Source organism: Chlorocebus sabaeus, chromosome 24 (genome assembly GCF_047675955.1).
Source record: "Chlorocebus sabaeus isolate Y175 chromosome 24, mChlSab1.0.hap1, whole genome shotgun sequence".
Taxonomy (NCBI): domain Eukaryota; kingdom Metazoa; phylum Chordata; class Mammalia; order Primates; family Cercopithecidae; genus Chlorocebus; species Chlorocebus sabaeus.
Window position 1 is genome coordinate 79792864 of NC_132927.1, and position 20908 is coordinate 79813771.

The 20908-nt window shown below is 42.7% G+C and overlaps 1 protein-coding gene across 10 annotated transcripts in view; it reads left to right on the forward strand.

Annotated features, from left to right (window-relative positions):
- Positions 1-577: 577 nt before the first annotated feature.
- MARK3 (microtubule affinity regulating kinase 3) overlaps positions 578-20908 on the forward strand; it is a 114680-nt gene continuing 94349 nt past the window's right edge. For 5 of the 10 annotated variants that reach the window (XM_037984593.2, XM_037984595.2, XM_037984594.2 and 2 more), the window contains exons 1-2: positions 612-742; positions 20197-20388. In XM_037984593.2, the coding sequence (XP_037840521.1) occupies positions 692-742; positions 20197-20388 (243 nt within the window). In that variant the 5' untranslated portion in view covers positions 612-691. Of the gene's footprint in view, positions 743-20196; positions 20389-20908 lie in introns of all 10 variants that reach the window. The other 5 variants (XM_037984596.2, XM_037984599.2, XM_073011341.1 and 2 more) reach the window with 3 other exon arrangements.

A 20908-nucleotide genomic window follows, 5' to 3' on the forward strand; every position in this document is an offset into this window, starting at 1 on the left:
TGGCGGGACTCCGGGAGGCGGCCTGTCGTCACTTCCGGCAGCCGGAGGCAGCAGAGGAAGCCGAGGAGCGGCCATCTTGGGTCCGTGAGGCTCCGAGGTGCCGGGGTGCGGCGGCAGCGGCGGCGGCCAGCAGGGCGGAGGCTGAGGCAGCAAGCTCACTAGAGAGGGAGAAGCAGCCGGGCGCAGGCGCCTCCTCCGCAGCCCGCTCCATGGTCGGCGCCCACAGCCCGCGGCGGCCTGTCTTGCGCTCCACTTCCTTCACATCCTCCTCCGCCCCCTCTTTTTCAGGCGCCGCCGGCGGCGCTGTGTGGAGGCCCGGGAGCTGAAATTCGCGGCGCGACGGGCGGGAGTGGAGAAGGAGGCGAGGGGGCCCGGGATCGCGGGGCGCCCTGAGGCGAGGGGACGCCGGCGGGCCGAAGCCGGCAGCCCGCCGCAGGCTCGGCTCCGCCACTGCAGCCCTCCCGGGCTCCTCGCCTCGGCCGCCGGGGCAGGGAGAGAATGAGCCCCGGGACCCGCCGGGGGATGGCCCGGGCCAGGCCCGGGATCTAAACGGCCGTAGAGAGAAGGGAGCCGCCCTCCCCACGGCGCCGCTTCGAAACTGCCGTGGACTCGAGGACGCTGGTCGCCGGCCTCCTAGGGCTGTGCTGTTTTGTTTTCGCCCTCGCATTGTGCAGAATTAAAGTGCAGTAAAATGTCCACTAGGACCCCATTGCCAACGGTGAATGAACGAGACACTGAAAACGTAAGTAACCTGGGCGTTGTAGTTGGCGGACCTTCGGGATGGCCTTCGTGCTCCTCGGGCAGTGCCTTGCAGTCGGGTGTTCCCCCCCAGCCCGAACGCTCTGGAAATAGAGGGCAGGCCGTAGTCACCCAAGAGGCAGCCAGGTCGGACCGTTTCCTCCAGAAGTCCGCCCTGTCCCGCTGTTCGCGGGCGGGTCTGCGAAGTATATCGATTATGCCTGCAGTCTAGTCGATTAGTAAAGCCCATAAGTTGCATCGTTACGAATCGGTGCTTTGAGAGGCCGGGTTGCCGCTCAATGGATTGTGCAAGTGTGCGTGTCAGATCACTGCAGTGGTCAGTGCTTATTTTAACCGAACTCTGCTTTTAACTTGGTCAGGCATTTCTTGAGAGACTATCACATTAATACCATATGTTACTGGTGCTGATTAAGAGTAATCGATTGAGTCAGGTGGGCTGTCTCGTTCTTTAAGATGGTCTGGAACTAAATTTAATCACAGTCACTAAGTGTCTACTGAGGGATCTTTGCGGTCCCCTTAGGAATTCCAAAACACTAGCGCGCAGCCTTTATTAAGGCATAGTTTCCTTTCCATACAAATCTGTTTTGAAGGAGTTAAACATTTTGAAAAGCAGATGTATAGTGAAGCTCTGCTCTGCCACTCACTGCCTAGCTGAGGGACACCCGCTGGGGCTTCGATGTCCTCCTTCCTAAAAAGAGGTTGACTTAGATGAGCTCTTAGGTCCGTTTCAGCGCTCACAGGCTATGATTTTATAAAAGGAACCTTTGATTTTGTGCATGTGAAACTACAAAATGCCAGGAACAGCATTGCTAGAGAATGAGAACTTGTAGTAGAAATTCCATTGAAGAAACGTTTGACTCTGTTCGTTTTCTGAACTCTCCTCTAACACTGGGTTCAAAAGTGTTTCAATCTAGTTGTTGCCTATATTCTGTAAAACGTCTAGTAAATAACTTGTAAAGAAACTTCACTGGCCTTTCATTAAAAGTGTTATGAGGTAATTGCTGGCACGAAATGTCTTCTCTTAGGGAATGCTTCCTTGCTTTCAGTGTTTTCATGCTTTCAGTAATGTCCTGAGATGTTATGGCCTAGTGGTGTCAATGTTTTAATTTTGATCTTCAAAAATGCCACTTGTTTGCTGGATAGCTATTTGATAATTTAATCTGTAAACGTAAAACCATAGCCTAAAACATCCCTGTAGCATATTAGTGTATAATATTTAATGCTCTTTAGCCCTTAGTGAGTAGAACAGTGGTGTACCTTTCTCCACCTGAGAGAGATTAGAAAATTATATAAAGAGCGAGTAATAGAAACTCTTAGACAGGTGAGTGAGGGAACTATTTTCTTATGGTCCTTTTAAAGAAACCTTTTTTTTTTTTTTTTTTTTTTTTTTTTTGAGGCAGACCGAGACTGTTTCCCAGGCTGGAGTGTGGTGGTGCGATCTTGGCTCACTGCAGCCTCCGCCTCCCAGGCTGAAGTGATTATCATGCCTCAGCCTCCCGAGTAGCTGAGATTACAGGCATGCACCACCACGCCTGGCTTGCATTTTTGTATTTTTAGTAGAAAGGGTTTCACCATGTTGGCCAGGCTGGTCTAGAACTCCTAGCCTCATGTGATCCACCCGCCTCGGCCCCTCAAAGTGCTAATATTACAGGCGTGAGCCAGTGTGCCCAACTGGTTAGTTTTGATCATTGATATTCACTCAGAGAAGCAAAACTTTACGTTGAACCAGAGTAGGAGCTCCATGCTTTCTAAACTGAAGCCGAAAACAGTCATAGCAGATTTGTGATAATGAAGGATTTCAAATGGGTCTTCTTTCTTTCTTTCTTTTTTGAGATGGAGTCTGGCTCTGTCTCTCAGACTGGAGTGCTGTGGCACGATCTCGGCTCACTGCAACCTCCACCTCCCAGGTTCAAGTGATTCTCCTGCCTCAGCCTCCTGAGTAGCCAGGATTACAGGCATGCACCACCACTCCGGGCTAATTTTGTATTTTTAGTAGAGACGAGGTTTCTCCATGTTTGTCATGCTGGTCTCCTGACCTCAGGTGATCCGCCCGCTTCGGCCTCCCAAAGTGCTGGTATCACAGGCGTGAGCCACCACGCCCGGCCGTGTAGTGTATTTAAAATGAATTTTTGACTGTTTTAAAATCAAGTTTATTACATATTGTTGCGTTGATTTACCATGCCCGGTTACATTTTTAACTCTTTTTTTTTTTTTTTTTTTTTTTGAGACAGAGTCTCGCTCTGTCGCCCAGGCTGGAGTGCAGTGGCCAGATCTCAGCTCACTGCAAGCTCCGCCTCCCGGGTTTACGCCATTCTCCTGCCTCAGCCTCCCGAGTAGCTGGGACTACAGGCGCCCGCCACCTCGCCTGGCTAGTTTTTTGTATTTTTAGTAGAGACGGGGTTTCACCGTGTTAGCCAGGATGGTCTCGATCTCCTGACCTCGTGATCCTCCCGTCTCGGCCTCCCACAGTGCTGGGATTACAGGCTTGAACCACCGCGCCCGGCCTTTAACTCTTGTATTGGCATGTTCTGGAAGGAGCTGTGTAGCTTTCACAGTGTGGAGCCCTTGTGTCAGTGTTACAACTCAGGTATAGACTTTGTTACCTACATTACTGCACTGCTAGGTATTAGACTTCCTGCCAATTGAGTGGTGAATGTACAAGAATGAATGGGAGCTCTCATTCTGTTGAGAAGCTTTTTTCTTAAAGTTAGGTTTGTTGAGATGTAATGTTCATCCATTTTAAATATACAGTTTGGTGAGTTTTGACAAGCGTATAGTTATGTAACCACCATCACAATCATGATGTAGAACACTTCCATCACCAGAAAGCTCCCTTATGGCCCTTTATAGTCAGTGCCTTCTCCCTTTCTCAACCCCTGGGCAACCACTGATCTGCTTTCTGTCCCTGTGGTTTTGCCTTTTCAAGGATGCTATGTAAATGGAGTCACAAGAGTAAATAATCTTTTGTGTCTTCTTTCACTTAGCGTAGTACTTTTGAGATTTATTTCAATGTGTATCAGTAGTTCATTCCTTTTTATTGCTGTGTGAGTATTTCCTTGTTTGGATGTGCCACAATTTTTTTAATCCACTCACCAGTGATGGACGTTTTTGGCTATTGTGACTAGAATAGGTATGTTTTAGTATTTTGTAAAAATACTTTTTATTTATCCCAGGAATAAATAAAATTTATTCCTTTTTGCTTATCCCAGGAATCTTATTTAAATTTTAAATAATTATATATAGCTATGATAAGAATGTTCCATATTAGATCAAGACTAAGAAAAGGCAGGCCGGGTGTGGTGGCTCATGCTTGTAATCCCAGTACTTTAGGAGGCTAAGGTGGGCAGATGGCTTGAGGCCAGGAGTTGGAGGCCAGCCTGGCCAACATGGTGAAACCCCATCTCTACAAAAAAAAAAAAAAAAAAAGACTGGGTGCGGTGTCTCACACCTGTAATCCCAGCACTTTGGGAGGCTGAGGCGGGCAGATCATGAGGTCAGGAGATTGAGACCATCCTGGCTAACTTGGTGAAACCCTGTCTCTACTAAAATTACAAAAAGTTAGCCGGGCGTGGTGGCGGGCGCCTATAGTCCCCGTTACTTGGGAGACTGAGGCAGGAGAATGGTGTGAACCCGGGAGGCGGAGCTTGCAGTGAGCCGAGATTGGGCCACTGCATTCCAGCCTGGGCGACAGAACAAGAGTCCGTCTCAAAAAAAAAGTTAGCTGGTTGCGGTGGTGCATGCCTGTAATCCCAGCTACTCAAGAGGCTGAGGCGGGAGAATCACTTGAACACAAGAGACGAAGGTTGCAGTGAGCCAAGATCATGCCACTGCACTGCAGCCTGGGTGACAGAGTAAGACTCTGTCTCAAAAAAAAAAAGAAAAAAAAAAATTGCAACATAAATATTATCTTCATCCTTGTACACTAATTTTTGTTTGATTTCCAAATGTTAATGTCCACCCTTAGTGAATGGGTATATAAAAGTTTACTGTTGGCCAGGTGTGGTGGCTCACACCTGTAATCTCAGCACTTTGGGAGGCCAAGGCAGGTGGATCACCTGAGGTCAGGAGTTCGAGACCAGCCTGACCAAGATGGCAAAACCCTGTCTCTACTAAAAATACAAAAATTAGCTGGGCACAGTGGCAGGCGCCTGTAATCCCAGCACTTGGGAGCCTGAGGCAGAAGGATTGCTTGAACCCTGGAGACGGAGAGTGCAGTGAGCTGAGATTGAGCCATTGCACTCCAGCCTGGGTGACAGAACGAGACTCCGTCTCAAAAAAAAAAAAAAAGTTCGCTGTTGCCACATTGTGTTATAGCTCAGAAGAACTACTCAATCTAATCCAGTGAGGATGCTGAGACTCTGCGAGGTGACAAAAGCTGCTACTAATGACAGGAGACCATTAAATATTTAATAGCAGAGCCTCTACTGGGCCCCAGATCTCTAGCTTAGGCTCCACAAGGAGATGTAGTTGTACCTGTACACAGAGTATTTCTAAAACTTTTTTTTTTTTTCTTTTTTTTTTTAAGCTTGTAGATCAGAGGTGTCCAATCTTTTGGCTTCTCTGGGCCACATTGGAAGAAGAATGTCTTAGGCCACAAATAAAATACACTAATACTAACGATAGCTGATAAGCTTTAAAAAAAATTGCTGTTTTAACAAAGTTTGTGAATTTGTGTTGGGTCACTTTCAGAGCTGTGCTGGGCTGCATGCAGCCCTTGGACCGTGGATTGGACAAGCTTGCTGTAGATTTTATTTTTATTTTGAGACAGTATCTCGCTCTGTCACCCAGGCAGGAGTGCAGTGGAGCAATCACAGCTTGCTGTAGCCTTGACCTCTTGGGCCCAAGCAATCCTTCCAACTCAGCCTCCCAAGTAGCTGGCACTACATGCGTGCCCTACCACATGCAGGGCTAATTTTTAATGTTTTCGTAGAAATAGGATCTCCCTATATTGTCCAAGGTGGTCTCTAACTCCTGGGCTCAAGCATTCCTCCTGTCCCAGCCTCCCAAAGCACTGGAATTACAGGTATGAGCCACCACACTCAGTCAAAACTATTTTTTAAAGTGTTTTATTATAGGAAAATTTAAACAAATAGGATGTTATTTATCAATGCTTCTCAACCACAGGGTGATTTTGCCCTCTAGTGGACATTTGACAATGTCTAAAGACATTTTTTGGTTATCACAACTAGAGAGAGGTTTGACTGACCAGAAATGCTACTAAACATTTTACAGTACATAGGACAGCCTTCCACAAGAAAGAATTATCCGGCCTAAAATGTCAGAAGTGCCAGGGTTGAGAAATCCTGGTATGTACTTAGCCCCCATGTACTCCACAGCGCAGCTCAGTGGCCAGTCTTATTTCATTTATAAATTAAGAAGCAAATGCAGTATCATTTCCTCTCTAGAGCTTTTAAAAGAGATAAAGCCTGTTTTAAGAAACATAAAAGCAATACCTTTATCATATTTTCTTAATATCACATATGCAGTGTTTAAATTTTCTTACATTTCTGATTTTTAAACTCTATTCAAATTAGAATCCAGCTTGAATTCATACATTATAGTTGGCTGATAAGTCAAATATGCTTTTTTTTTTTTTTTAAATTGAGATGGAGTCTTGCTCTGTCACCCGGGTTGGAGTGCGATGGTGCAATCTCGGCTCACTGCCAACCTCTGCCGCCTGGGTTCAAGCGATTCTCGTGCCGCAGCCTCCTGAGTAGCTGGGATTACAGGCGCCCACCACCATGCCCGGCTAATTTATTTTATTTTATTTTGTATTTTTAGTAGAGATGGGATTTTGCCATGTTGGCCAAGCTGTTCTCGAACTCCTGACCTCAGGTTGTCCGCCTGCCTTGACCTCCCAAAGTGCTGGGATTACAGGCATGAGCCACTGTGCCCAGTCAAAATATGCTTTTTAAAGGCAAGCAAACAGTTTGCATTTCAGTTTATGTTCTGTAGTTTTATGGAGCCATGGATACATCCTTTTTCTATACTGGCAAAATGAGAAACATATTTTTCACCTTAATTTCAAAGGATATGATACTTTGTAAGCCTGGTAACATTATTGGCCAAAGTACCAGAGACCCAGGGCTTTCCCAGTGAAGTTATTTAACAGCTACTGATATGTGTGCATCGTGTACTTATTATTAGTTAACGCAAATAGTCCCCCAAATTTCTGACATCTGTGAAACTGATAATGCTATTGTCTAGTCAGCCATTGGTTATGTGAGACTGAATTAACCTGTTCAGCAAGTATGAATGCCTACCGTGTGTATGATACTGTGCTAGGTGCTGTAGAAGCCATGTACCTGGGACATATAGCATTCCCGCTCTTTAGGATTTCCTGCTCCTTGCGGAACAAAGCAGCCTGAGCTTTGTGAAGCTAGTCTGTAACGCTCAAACTTAAGCAAACATTAGAATCACCTGAAGGGGCTTTAGAACCCTGATCGCTGGGCCCTGCCCCTAGACCTTGATTTTACCCGTAGAATTGGAATTTCTAACAAGTTGCCGGGTGATGTTGACGCTCCAGGTCCAGGGACCACTCTTAAGAATCACTATAGCAGGAATTTCTGATGGTTATTTATTAAGAAAAAAAAAATCACTACCTTAACTGTTCAGTGAAGTCTTGCTGACTAAACTATACTCCTTTGAGATTGTACTGTGACTATCAAAGGGAGATTTCCAGACCATTTAATTGAGTTTTCAGGTTCCATGAGTTTAAAAAAAACTGACTGTTTATTAAAAAGTGTGGTTGTGGAAAACAGCAATAGTTGCCATTTGATGATCACTTAACTGTATATCAGTATAGAGTATCTCATTTAACATATGTAATATGGTTTTATTTAATCAGCTTTTTTTTTTTCCCCTGAGGCGAAGTCTCGCACTGTCGCCTGAGCTGGTGTGCAGTGCCATGATCTCGGCTCACTGCAACCTCTGCCTCCCGGGTTCAAGCGATTCTCCTGCCTCAGCCTCCTGAGTAGCTAGGATTATAGGCAGCCGCCACCACGCCCAGCTAATTTTTAAATTTTATTTTTTGAGACAGAGTGTCACTCTTGTTACCCAGGCTGGAGTGCAATGGCATGATCTCGGCTCACTGCAACCTCCACCTCCCGGGTTCAAGCAGTTCTCCTGCCTCAGCCTCCTGAGTAGCTGGGATTACAGGTGCCTGTTACCACGCCCGGCTAATTTTTTTGTATTTTTAGTAGAGACGGGGTTTCACCATATTGGCAGGCTGATCTCGAACTCCTGACCTCATGATCCTCCCTCCTCAGCCTCCCAAAGTGCTGGGATTACAGGCGTGAGCCACCGTGCCCCCAGCTTAGTCAGCTTTTTAACTTCTAAGCATAACCTGTTGAATCAAGCTGTTTGGGCCTTATCAGAAAAAAGGTGACCTGTAATTTCAGGACTCAGGAGGCTGAGGCCAGAGGATCACTTGAGGCCAGTCTACCTGGACCACAGCACTTGTCCACCTGGTAAAACATGGTGAAACTCTGTGTCTTAAAACAAGAAAGAGAAAAAAAGTTGATCTCTGAAGAATTCATGAAAATATTTAGTCAGAGTTTTTAGGGAAAGATCTTATAGACTTAATTTGAGCATCCTTATCATCTTATATATGTAAATTAGGTAAAGGTTGAAATTTGTAGTAAGTAGAATTTTGGTTATTTGAGTTATATAGCTCATGATATATACATTGTAACTTTCTTAGACTTACATGGTGTATGATTTACATTGTAATTACATAGAGGCTTATACCTAATAAAAATTAATAGTAACTATTTGATTTCAAAGAGGATTGTTCTGCATTTTATTACCTTTTTTTTTTTGAGACAGAGTTTCGCTCTTGTTGCCCAGGCTGGAGTGCAATCTTGTGACCTCCACTCACTGCAACCTCCCCCACCCGGCCTGAGTAGCTGGGATTATAGGCACGCACCACTATGCCCAGCTAATTTTTTGTATTTTTAGTAGAGATGGGGTTTCACCATGTTGACCAAGCTGGTCTCGAACTCCTCACCTTGGGTGATTCACCTGCCTTGGCCTTCCGAAGTGCTGGGATTACAGGCTTGGGCCACTGCGCTCGGCCTGCATTTTATTATTCTAAGAGATAGCCAGATTTTATGCCTGGAATTTGTTCCTGGGCTGGAACAAATTCCTAGTGAGAGTCAGGGAATGTTCCATGACTTGTGACTTTGGTTAAAAAAGAAAAAGGGGTCAGGGAATGCAGCACCCTCTGATCACCACTGGGAGTACTGAAGCAGAAAATTCATTTGTCTCATTTCCATTTTAAAATTTCAAATTAAACCTGAAGGAGAAAATAAATCTCTTACCTGGGAAGCTTTAATGTCCTGTCTCACACAGAAATTAAAGGTTGTGCTTGGAGTTGGTCTGCAAAAGTAATTAAGGAATTTATGCTGACCCATCTGCACCTGCTTGTACAGAGCAATTGGAATGGCAGAAGTTGGCTTTGAAAGAAAAGGCCTTTTTTTGGAGATGGGGGGGCATCCAACTTTATCTTCAGCCTAGAGTTCGCTAGCACTGCACTCTAGCCATTCAAGCTGCTCAACTGTGGTTAGTCTTGTGTACTTCTGTGTACACTAGATGAGACATTGTTTCTGTGGGTTATGTGGGACCTTGGAGTTCAGTGTTGAAGCTCAAACAAAGCAGGTGTTTTTTCTGTATTTCTTGTTGATAAGCAGTTGCTTTTGGTTGGACCTAAATATTGTGGGGTTTGTGTATGGACTTTTCACACAAAAATCTGTAGTGGTAGAATTTAATATGAAATCAGAGAAGTTGAATTCACAGGTTTTGTCTAGAATTTTACATAACCCTAGTCTTTTTTCTTTTTTTTTATGATGGAGTCTTGCTCTGTTGCCCAGGCTGGAGTGCAATGGCATGATCTTGGCTTACCGCAACCTTCGTCTCCTGAGTTCCAGCAGTTCTTCTGCATCAGCCACCCAAGTAGCTGGGATTACAGGCACCCGCCACCACGCCCGGCTAATTTTTGTATTTTTAGTAGAGATGGGCTTTCAACATGGCCAGTCAGGTCTATAACTCCTGACCTCAAGTGACCACCCGCCTCAGCCTCCCAAAGTGCTAGGATTGTAGGCGTGAGCCACAGCGCCTGGCCATAATCTTACACTGCTTTCCTGAAGGGATGTGTGGTGGAAAGAGTCTGGCCTTGAAAGTGGAAGACAAAAATGAGAGCCTAAGACTGATTGAGATAAAGATTCTAAATAGGTAGAAGGGACCTCATAAGATACGGAGCAAAAAAGAAGGAACAACATATACAAGGAGAAGGTAGAATTTAGAGTTTTATTTTTAGACTGGAATTTGAAACTGGTCTTGAGATTTAAGTAACTGTGGACAAATAAATTCACTTGCCTATGCCTCATGTTTTTGTTTTTTGTTTTTTTTTAATCAGAGAATAACATCATCTCAAGTTTTTTCTTAGTGTTTTTGTTTGCTTGGATTTTTATGACTTTTCGCTTTCTCAGTCTCCTCTGTGGTCAGATTCATCAGGCATTCTGTCACTTTCATCTCTGTCAGGCTGGCCTTGTGTTCTAGCTGTCTGTTCTGCTGCATAGTTGTCATCCTGAGATCTCCCTTCACCCGTATCCTAGGGATTCCCTTTGCCTTTCCTGTTGGATCCTATTTTCTTCCCTTTGGTTCACTCCCAGGTTTCATTGCAGCAGTTCCTCCAGTGATTTTCTGAGAAAGTTGCTGGGAGGTAAATTTTTAAAATCCTTTCATATCTGCAAACATTTTTATTCTGTTCTCATACTTGATTGCTATTTTGGCTGCATATAGAATTCTAGACTGAATATCCTTTTTCCTCAGAATTTTGTTTTTTGTCTTATATAGCATCTGACACTCTGATTTGGAGAGAGATAATGCTATTTTGAGTCTTGCTTATTTTTCTGCGTTTATTTAAGGCTGATTGGAAGTTTTGTGCGTTTGGATGGATCTTGAATACAACTGTGGGGCACACTGTTACTTCTTTGTGGAGCTCTTGATACCAGTATATTTTGTCTTATCACTTGGCCTGGGCAAGCACAGAATGCCCATGTTCCCGGGAGCTGAGTCAGGGGAGAGGGCAGAAAGAAAGGTCTGTGGCTTTCTGCTTTCTCTACTTGTTTTCAATGTCCCTCCCCTCAGTTGTGCCCTGTGTTCCCAAGCCCAGAGACTTTCCATTTTGCCCTTTGTAAAGAACCTCCGGTTTTTTGCCAGAGTAGGAGAGGAGACCCAGGGGGTCTGTTATTTAACAGACTGACAGATCTTCTTGTTTCAGGCTTACTTCACTCACACTTCTAGAGGTACTTGGTACCACCAGTTCCTGAACCTTTTAAGGGTTCTATAATACAAATCAGGATTTTCCAGTATCTCTATAGCTGGCTTAGGATTAATCTTTCTTATATGTGTTAAGTCATTTTCCTTCTTTTTTTAGTTTCCGAAAGTATATCTGTCATCACTTCTGTTTTCTTTGTCTTGTGGCTTTTTTCCTTATGCCTTATATTTTTTTTCTTTACTTTCATTTTAATGGAGTTTGGAGAGGGAGGGGAGGTAAATGCAGCCATGATTTATAACCAGACATGGATTAGGTATTTACATATGTCAATACGTGTCTTTAAAATTTAACTAGTACTTGTTATTATAAATGACCAACTAGGATTGATAGGCTTCTTGAAAACTTGGCAGTAAATTTGGCTAATGGTGGGTTGTTGTAGTAGAGTAGCGTTTCCCTCTTTCCCCCAAGCTTTCTTGCCTCTTCTTGGATGGTGCCTGGCCTGAGATGACCTTCATCTGTCATAAGAATTCTCCTACTTGCCCTTTGAAGACTCCATCCCTTCACATCTTGGGGTACCTTTTTTCCTTTTTCTCACCCAAATGTGATCATGTCCTTTGGGTGCCTAGAGCTGCAGTATCCAGCACAGTAGCAACTAGCCACACGCAGGGCTACCAAGCACTTGAAACATGGTTAGTCTGAATTAAGGTGTTTCGTAAGTGTGAAAGATAAACCAGACTTCAAAGACAGTATTTCAAAAATAGGATATAAAGCCTTTTTATATTATGCATTGAAATATTGGGGGATATATTGAATTAAATAAAATGGTATTTAAATTAATTTAACATATTAAATATGTTTCTTTTTACATTTTTCAGTGGAGCTACTAGAAAATTGAAAATTGCATATGTATGTCACATTATACACCTATTGGACAGCATTAGAGTATTCACTCTGATTTTCTCATGGGGCAGGAATTGCCCCTTGTTTCAGTTACTGTTCCCCTGTTAGCGCCCCATGTGTATTGTGAGTGCCTTGAAGGTTTGACACCACAGTTTTCTATTTCTTTTATTCCCTGATAATGCCTACCATATAGTTGACTAGCTGAAAGTTACTGAATCAACTTTTCTTTTTTTCTTTTTTTTTTTTTTGAGACGAAGTCTCACTCGGTCGCCCAGATTGGAGTGCAGTGACCCGATCTCGGCTCACCACAACCTCCACCTCCCAGGTTCAAGCGATTCTCCTGCCTCAGCCTTCTGAGTAGCTGGGTCTACAGGCGCCCGCCACCACGCCTGGCTAATTTTTGTATTTTAAGTAGAGATGGGGTTTCACCATATTGGCCAGGCTGATCTTGAACTCCTCACCTTGTGATCCGCCTGCCTCAGCCTCCTAAAGTGCTGGGATTACAGTCGTGAGCCACCACACCAGCCTGAATCAACATTTTTTTAGCTACAACTTGTGCCTTACAAGTTTTTTATTCTAAGGATTAGAAAAGTAAATTATTTTTCACCATATTACATTAGTTCACCTACTATACCAGTAACGATTATTTTATTCAAAAGTGAAACAGATTTTACTGTATTTATGAGACAATAACAGTTCTCCCTTCCTATTCATATTCTTAGATGCTTTCTCATAAATTCAACTGTGAAGAGTCACATTATCTTTGGTCCATGTGAGACTGTCTTCTTGTTTTATCTATTCCTGTTAATCCCCATATGTCATTTCTCTTACCCTCCATCCTATGTTACTGTTTTAATGTGTTTAGTATGTGTATGTGTTCTTGCATAGTTTGTTTTGGTATGTTTGTTACTTTATGTAAATATTGCATATATCTCATCTGTGCACTTAATATATTGCATGTAACTGCTGAATAGCAGTGAGATGTATGCATCTACAACATTTTACCAGTCTGCTTGCCAGAGGTGCACATGTTAATTTTCTCCAACTCTGTCACCACAAAAAAAAATGCTTCAACATCTTCATGCATGTCCCCTTATGGAGCAATGTAAGAGTTTCTTTGGGATGTATAGCTTGGAATGGACTTGCTGGGTCACAGGAAATGTCAGATTGTTCTTCTAGATGGCTGCTTCCATCAGTAGTGCACCACAGTTTTTGTATTCCCGTTTCTCTGCCAACATTTCAGAGCTTTCTAATTTTTCCCTATCTAACAAGCCTAATCTGACACTACATTGTGGTTTTAACTTGTATTTCTCTATGATTTTTAGAATCTCTTTATACATTCCTTGACTTTGGGTGCATTCTTGTTGTTTTTTGGGGGGGGGTTGGTGATTTTTATCAAATCAAGGACAGGCATCCCATTCTAATCCTAGTTTGCTATAGGAGTTTTGTGGGGGCTTTCTCGTAGAGACAGAGTCTTGCTATGTTTGCCCAGACGGGTCTCAAACTCCTGGGTTTAAGCAAGCCTGTTGCCTCAGCCTCTGAAGTTGCTGGGATTACAGACATTAGTCACCTTGCCTGGCCAAGAGTTTTTACATTATAAATTGTTCAATCTTATCAAATCCTTTTTCTACATTGAATGAAATAATTGCCTAGCTACTTTCAAAAGTGAAACGTGACTTTGTGAATATCTCTAAAGTACAAAATACTTGGAGGACAGCCATTTATTGTCATAATATGGCTTTGTAGTTTGTTTTTGTTTTTGTTTTTTAACATTTGGAAACCCTGCCTGTGTGTTAAGGAGGTGGCTTGTTGTTTAAGAAATAGAAAGAATGTAAGGGCACACTTGTGTTTTACAGAAGGGACCAAGTTCTGTTCAGGAAGATTTGAAACATAGTATACAGTTGTTGCTGTTTTAAACTTGTAAACCTGATTTCTTCTCGTGGGAGGTACTTAAGTAGGCCTCTCAAGTTTCAGGTTGGTTCTCTGCCTGGTAGATACAAGGGCCAAATTTCTATTGTGAAACCGTATTGATGTTAAAATAATTTTTACGGACTTCCTGCCGGCAAGGATTTTTTAAAAAGATTTTTAAAATGTGTCTTTTATGTTTTAATTTGTTTTCTGATTATACAGTGATTTACAATCCATGGTTCTTTTTTATGTGGGCAAAATTAAGAACTAACATGTAAAACAAAATGGAGCACATTCCCATTTTTCTTATTGCTTTGCATTGATGTGGCCCCTATGTTAGTAGTGCTTTGGCTGATCGTCACAAAGACCTAACTAACACAGTGCCCTAAACAAATAGGGGTTTGTTTTTCTCCAAAAAGAAATCTGGAGGTATGCAGCTTTGGATCAGCAGTTCAGTAATATTAGAGTTGGTGGTTTTTAAAAATAGTTTGTCTTTTCTCTCATGTTTGAGACCCTGTAGCTACAGGATAACATTTTACAGCTACAGCTACATGGTTGCATTCAAGGAAGGAGGAAGGAACTGTACTGGCAACTCTGTCCCCACCCTCCCCACCCTCCTTTTTTTTTTTTTTTTTTTTTTTTTTTTGAGAGGGAGTCTGGCTCTGTGGCCTAGGCTGGAGTGCAGTGGCGGGATCTCAGCTCACTGCAACCCTCGCCTCCCTTGTTCAAGCGATTCTCATGCCTCAGCCTCCAAGTAGCTGGGATTACAGGCATGTGCCACCACACCTGGCTAATTTTTGTACTTTTAGTAGAGACAGCGTTTCACCATGTTGGCCATGCTGGTCTTGAACTCCTGACCTCAGGTGATCTGCCAGCCTTGGCTTCTCAAAGTGCTGGGATTACAGGTGTGAGCCATAGTGCCTGGCCTCCCCTTTTATGATAAACAAAGGCGTTACCAACCCCTACCCCCTATTACATTGCCACCTAGTAGACTTTAACTAATGAGAACTGGCCAGAACTAAGCCAGATGACTATCTCTAGCTGCAGAGAAGTTTGGGAAAACAAGTATTTGGCCATGTGGTCTCCCTAAACACAGGTTTAATTTCTTGAAGAAGGAAATCTCATGTCTTTGGCTGTATTCTGCATTATTTTCAGTAGCAGTGTACATATTCTAGTTTTCATGGCGGATGAAGTGGTACCAGCTCAGTTCCACAGGAGGGAGAAGAATCAGGACTCATTTAATCCATAAGAATAAAACTCAGCAGCTTTTGAGTACCCATTATGTGCATAGTCTGCCATGAAATACTATAAAGTAGCCCAGGCATGGTGGCTTACACCTGTAATATCAGCACTTTGGGAGACCAAGGCAGGAGGATTGCTTGAGGCCAGAGTTTGAGACCCTCCTGGGCAACATAATGAGATCCTATCTCTACAAAAAATTAAAACATCAGCCGTGTGTGGTGCTGCACCTGTAGTCCCAGCTACTAGGGAGGCTGAGGTGGGATGACCCCTTGAGTCGAGGAGTTCGAGGCTGCAGTGAGGTATGATTGATCACACTACTGCCCTCCAGCCTGGGCGACAGAACGAGACCCTGTCTAAAAAAAAAAAAAAAAAGGCCGGGCACGGTGGCTCAAGCCTGTAATCCCAGCACTTTGGGAGGCCGAGACGGGCGGATCACGAGGTCAGGAGATCGAGACCATCCTGGCTAACACGGTGAAACCCCGTCTCTACTAAAAAATACAAAAAACTAGCCGGGCGAGGTGGCAGTCGCCTGTAGTCCCAGCTATTCAGGTGGCTGAGGCAGGAGAATGGCGTAAACCCGGGAGGCGGAGCTTGCAGTGAGCTGAGATCCAGCCACTGCACTCCAGCCTGGGTGACAGAGCGAGACTCCATCTCAAAAAAAAAAAAAAAATCAAGTGGTTATCAAAAAATGATATAACATTTGTGTGTGTATGTGTGTGTGTGTGTATGCAGGTTGTTTATTGGCTCCTTAGGAAGAAAAAAATACGTGTATGAAATATTTAACAGTACAAGAATTCAGAATTATTTGTTTAAATGTTTAAAGTTGGTATTGAGTGCTGTGATATAGGAATAGGGAACTTTTTCTTAGGGTCAGTGATGGATTCTTGGGAAAATACAATGAAGGCCAAATGGAAGCAAAAAACAATTTAATTTGCTTCTGTTTTGAGGGAACGTTTTAAAAGTTAACTCTTAAATTTTTTAATTTAAGAACTTTGTCAGGAAACGTTGAATTAAATATATTAAGTTTAACCCTAACAAGCATCAGATCTGTCAGTCTGTTGTGTGAGGAAATACAAGTTTCTTTCTGCTTTCTGTTACGACTGTTGATGTGCATGAGCGTGTTTTAGGTTAGGCTGGGTTATGCTGTGGTAATACATGCCACCAAAATCCTCATGATTTAACACAATAAAAAACTTTTGCTCATACCAAGTCTGCTTGAGGGCTCATTGGCTCCATGGAAACTGATCTCCATGTCCAGGCCAGTTTGGTCTTGTGGCCATCCGTTTTAGGGCAATGCTTAGGGTCAAGAGAGCAAAACACAGGGCTGGAGAGTGAAGCACAGGTGACTAAATGCTTCAGCATGGGAATGGCATTCATTTTCACTCACAGGAGGTGTTCAACTTAGTCACATGGCTGTCTATGCCTAACCTCAAGGGAAGGGAGTGCAGTCCTCCAGGAACTCAGATGTAAAAAAGCCAGTGTGGTGAATAATAGTATTGTCTACAAAAAAAAGTAGCATAATAGAGTGAGATACAAGTGAAGTACATTGGGATCCCAGTAAGGAGAAGTAAGAAGTTCTGGTGAGATGCAGGGAGAGTCAGAGAAGGCTTCATGAAGATAGTGACAGATGATACAAACACAATAGAATGAGTAGATTTTCCTTAGATATGAAGAGAAGAAAGGACATTCAAATGGAGGGAACAACACTGACTGAATCAAAGCTAGAGTATACTGGATGATGTAGTGGGAGAGGAAGAAGAGATGAGCGGGCCTTGAATTCGTTTAACATTCAGCAAAAATGAATTGCATATCTACCATGTGTTTAACATTCAGCAAAAATGTATTGCATATCTACCATGTGTTAGGCACTGTTTCAGGTTTGGGTAATATCTGATAATGAACAAAACACAAAAAGTCTGTCCTTGTGAAGGTTACATTGCTAGTGGATGAAGTGCTGAGGAGTTGGTTTTTTATTACAAGCATGTTGGTGAGTGAGCAAAGATAGGAACGTTGGATGCCTATGAATCTTAAGATTTTCCTGGCCGAGCACTGTGGCTCATGCCTGTAATCCCAGCACTTTGGGAGGCCAAGGTGGGTATATCACTTAAAGTCAGGAGTTCGATACCAGCCTAGCCAACATAGTGAAACCCTGTCTCTGCTAAAAATACAAAAATTAGCCGGGTATGGTAGTGTGCACCTGTAGTCCCAGCTACTCATGAGGCTGAGGCAGGAGAATTGCTTGAACCTGGAAGGCGGAGGTTGCAGTGAGTCAAGATCGTGCCATTGCACTCCTTCCAGCCTGGTGACAGAGTGAGACTCCATCTCAAAAAAAAAAAAAAAAAAAAAAAGATTTTTCTAATATTTTTATTTTACATTAAATAGAAGGCAGTTGGTTTGCATGAAAATTATTATTTCACCAATTTGCCTCATTATGGAAAACACACGTCAAAGTCAAATAAAACATAGAGGTGAATCTCTGAAGTTAAAATATTTTATTTGGGACGCAAGAATTGCAATTTGGGGCACACACACAGACCACAGGGTGGTCTTCAGTATGTATGAAGAGCAAAGTAAAGGATGGAGGTTTTATAAAGAGAAGTGCTAAATATTTTGAAAGACAGGTCATTGGCACTAGTAAAGTTCTGGGGAGGTGGCAAGCCCTGATTGGTGAGTGACAGTGGTGGGTAATACTGGTCTTAGAGTCAGCAACAAGTTGTTTCAGTAGCCATTAGATAAACTGGTTTCAGGTTACAATAGGCAGTTTCAGCTGTCAGGCTTACAGAGAATTATAATCTTGGAGCAATGTTATAATCCCCCACCCCTACCCCGCCCCCCTCCCCTGGCCCTCAACTCTGATTTAGTTGAGTATGAGTAGAATGACCCAATTAATATGATCAGCTTTCACACATGAAGGTTGAATTTATGAAACATATAAATTTGAAAATGAATGTGTACATTGCAAAAGCTTTTTTAATGAAAATTTTGGCCAGTAGTTTAACTTCAATGAGTATGTTTTCTTTGCACAGATAGTAAAACCACTTGATACCTACTTCATGGGGACATGGACTGCTTTATGCACTGCTTTTTCCCACACCTTAAATAGTGCCTGGTGTGTGTGTGTGTGTGTGTGTGTGTGTGTGTATGTGTGTGTGTAGCTCACTCAGTAAATATTCAATGAATGAATGAAGAAATTCAGAAGATAAAGAGAAATTTCCCTTATTTTTAACCTTCTGAATACTATAGCGGTTAGCATTTATATCATTTATTCAGCCATTCTAATATTTATTGAGTACCAGTTTTGTACCAACTGCTATTATAAGATATAAGGAATAATACATTCCTGTTTTTGTTTTCATGAAACTTAAATTCTAGTGTAATTAAAATCATGTAGAAATAAACATAAACATGGTCACACAGCTTCTTTTAAAACTAGACTGCAGGCCGGGCGCGGTGGCTCACTCCTGTAATCCCAGCACTTTGGGAGGCCGAGGTGGGCGGATCATGAGGTCAAGAGATCAAGACCATCCTGGCAAACACGGTGAAACCCCGTCTCTATTAAAAATACAAAAAATTAGCCGGGCATGGTGGCGAGCGCCTGTTGTCCCAGCTACTCGGGAGGCTGAGGCAGGAGAATGGCGTGAACCTGGGAGGCGGAGCTTGCAGAGAGCCGAGATCGCGCCACTGCACTCTAGTCTGGGCGACAGAGCAAGACTGCGTCTCAAAAAAAAAAAAAAAAAAAACTAGACTGCAGTTACAATAGCATGCATCTTGTGCACAACAAAATCTACCTGTTTTTGTATTAAAGCCTTAGTGTCACAGCTTTATTATCGTTTTAGTCTTTTCTTTTATCAACTCCTTATTTATAAATGGACTATTTTCCCCAAGTTCTAATATGGAAATTAGAATCATTTTTGTTATAGGAACAATGTTTACAAGTTGCCTAGATTTGTAGTGAGGTCATAAAAAGCCTGTTTTATCTAAAATAGACATTTGCAGTAAAAACATAGAAATTGTTGTTGAGATGCCATATTATGTGATAACTGAGTAAAGTAGACAAGAGCCTATCCCCAAACCTGGTATGTGAATGTGAAAATATTAGAGAAATAGTGAAGAAGTAGATGGAGATTAGTGTGGAAATTCTGAAAAGGACATCTTTTGAGAAATTCAGAGGTAGATGGCAGAAGTTTTAAAGCTTACTTTCACTTTAAAACACTGAGTTTCATTTTCTTTGACTTGAGTATATTACAGAGCAGTTTATTAGTTAAATCAGGCTTGTTTTGATTTATAGGTACATAGAGAAAGACAGGACATTTTCCTGGATAAAAAGTTGGAAAAGAGAAACATATATAAAGGGGGTAGAAAGTGGCTGTGAGTGCATGTGGAATGAGAAGCCTCCCTCGGGCAGGAGTTAACAGCCACAGTGGGGAAGGGATTGGGACATCTCATCCTTTGTGTGTGGGGGCCAAGGGAGCAGTAGTAGCAGGATGCCTGCGCATACAGCTGTGTACACAGTGTGTACACAGAAGTGTAATTCTCGGGCCTGAATATTTCATAGGGTAGAGACATATTGAGTACTTCATTCATCTATTCAACAATGGCCATCTATTAAGGGCCAAACAATCTAGCTATTTCTGTAAAGCACAATGTTTTGAATAGCAGTGTAGTGTAGAAGGAAATTGGGAATTCAGATTCTCTATAGATTTCCCCCTGAACAGTTATGTAGCTGTACGCTTATCTGGTGAATGGTGACATTAGCTTTTCCCCTGCTGCATGGGCTGTAGTGAGGCGCAGGTGTGCAGGTGCACTTACTAGCATATGGAAAAGTTAAGCACTGTATAACCGGAAGGCAGCCCTTTTACTCCTATTATATATGGCAGCCACATATGCAAAATATCTAATTTATTCCTGAACACCCAATTGAACTTCAACATTTGGTATTTTTCATCTCAGAATTCTCATTTTCCTCAAATTTATATTATGTGGTTAAATTCCTTTGAAGTGCTAGATACTTAAAGTAGGAATGTTGTTTCTTCAACTAGGAGCTCTTAGAACTTGGCAAGCACTCTGTGTTCTCTCGTTTCCTTATCTTTGTGTATGCTGTATTGCAGCACACGTCACATGGAGATGGGCGTCAAGAAGTTACCTCTCGTACCAGCCGTTCAGGAGCTCGGTGTAGAAACTCTATAGCTTCCTGTGCAGACGAACAACCTCACATCGGAAACTACAGACTGTTGAAAACAATCGGCAAGGGGAATTTTGCAAAAGTAAAATTGGCAAGACATATCCTTACAGGCAGAGAGGTAAATACCAGTTATGCTTATTTCTGTTATGACAGTTGCTCTGTTTATTTCTATGTAAGAGAGAGAAAAGAATATAGATATATTTGGCCTTATTTCTAAGCTAAGTAAGCTATTTATTTGTTTTGTTTTTATTTTAGTTTTTATTTATTTATTTATTTATTTTTGAGATGGAGTCTCGCTCTGTCACCCAGGCTGGAGTGCAGTGGCGCCTTCTCGGCTCACTGTAAGCTCCGCCTCCCGGGTTCACACCATTCTCCTGCCTCAGCTTCCTGAGTAGCTGGGACTACAGGCGCCCGCCACCACGCCAGGCTAATTTTTTGTATTTTTAGTAGAGACGGGGTTTCACCGTGTTAGCCAGGATGGTCTTGATCTCCTGACCTCGTTTTTTTGTTTTTGTTTTTGTTTTTTTGAGACAGAGTCTCACTCTGTCACCTAGGCTGGAGTGCAGTGGTACAATCTCGGCTCACTGCAACCTCCGCCTCTCAGGTTCAAGTGATTCTCTTGCCTCAGCCTCCTGAAT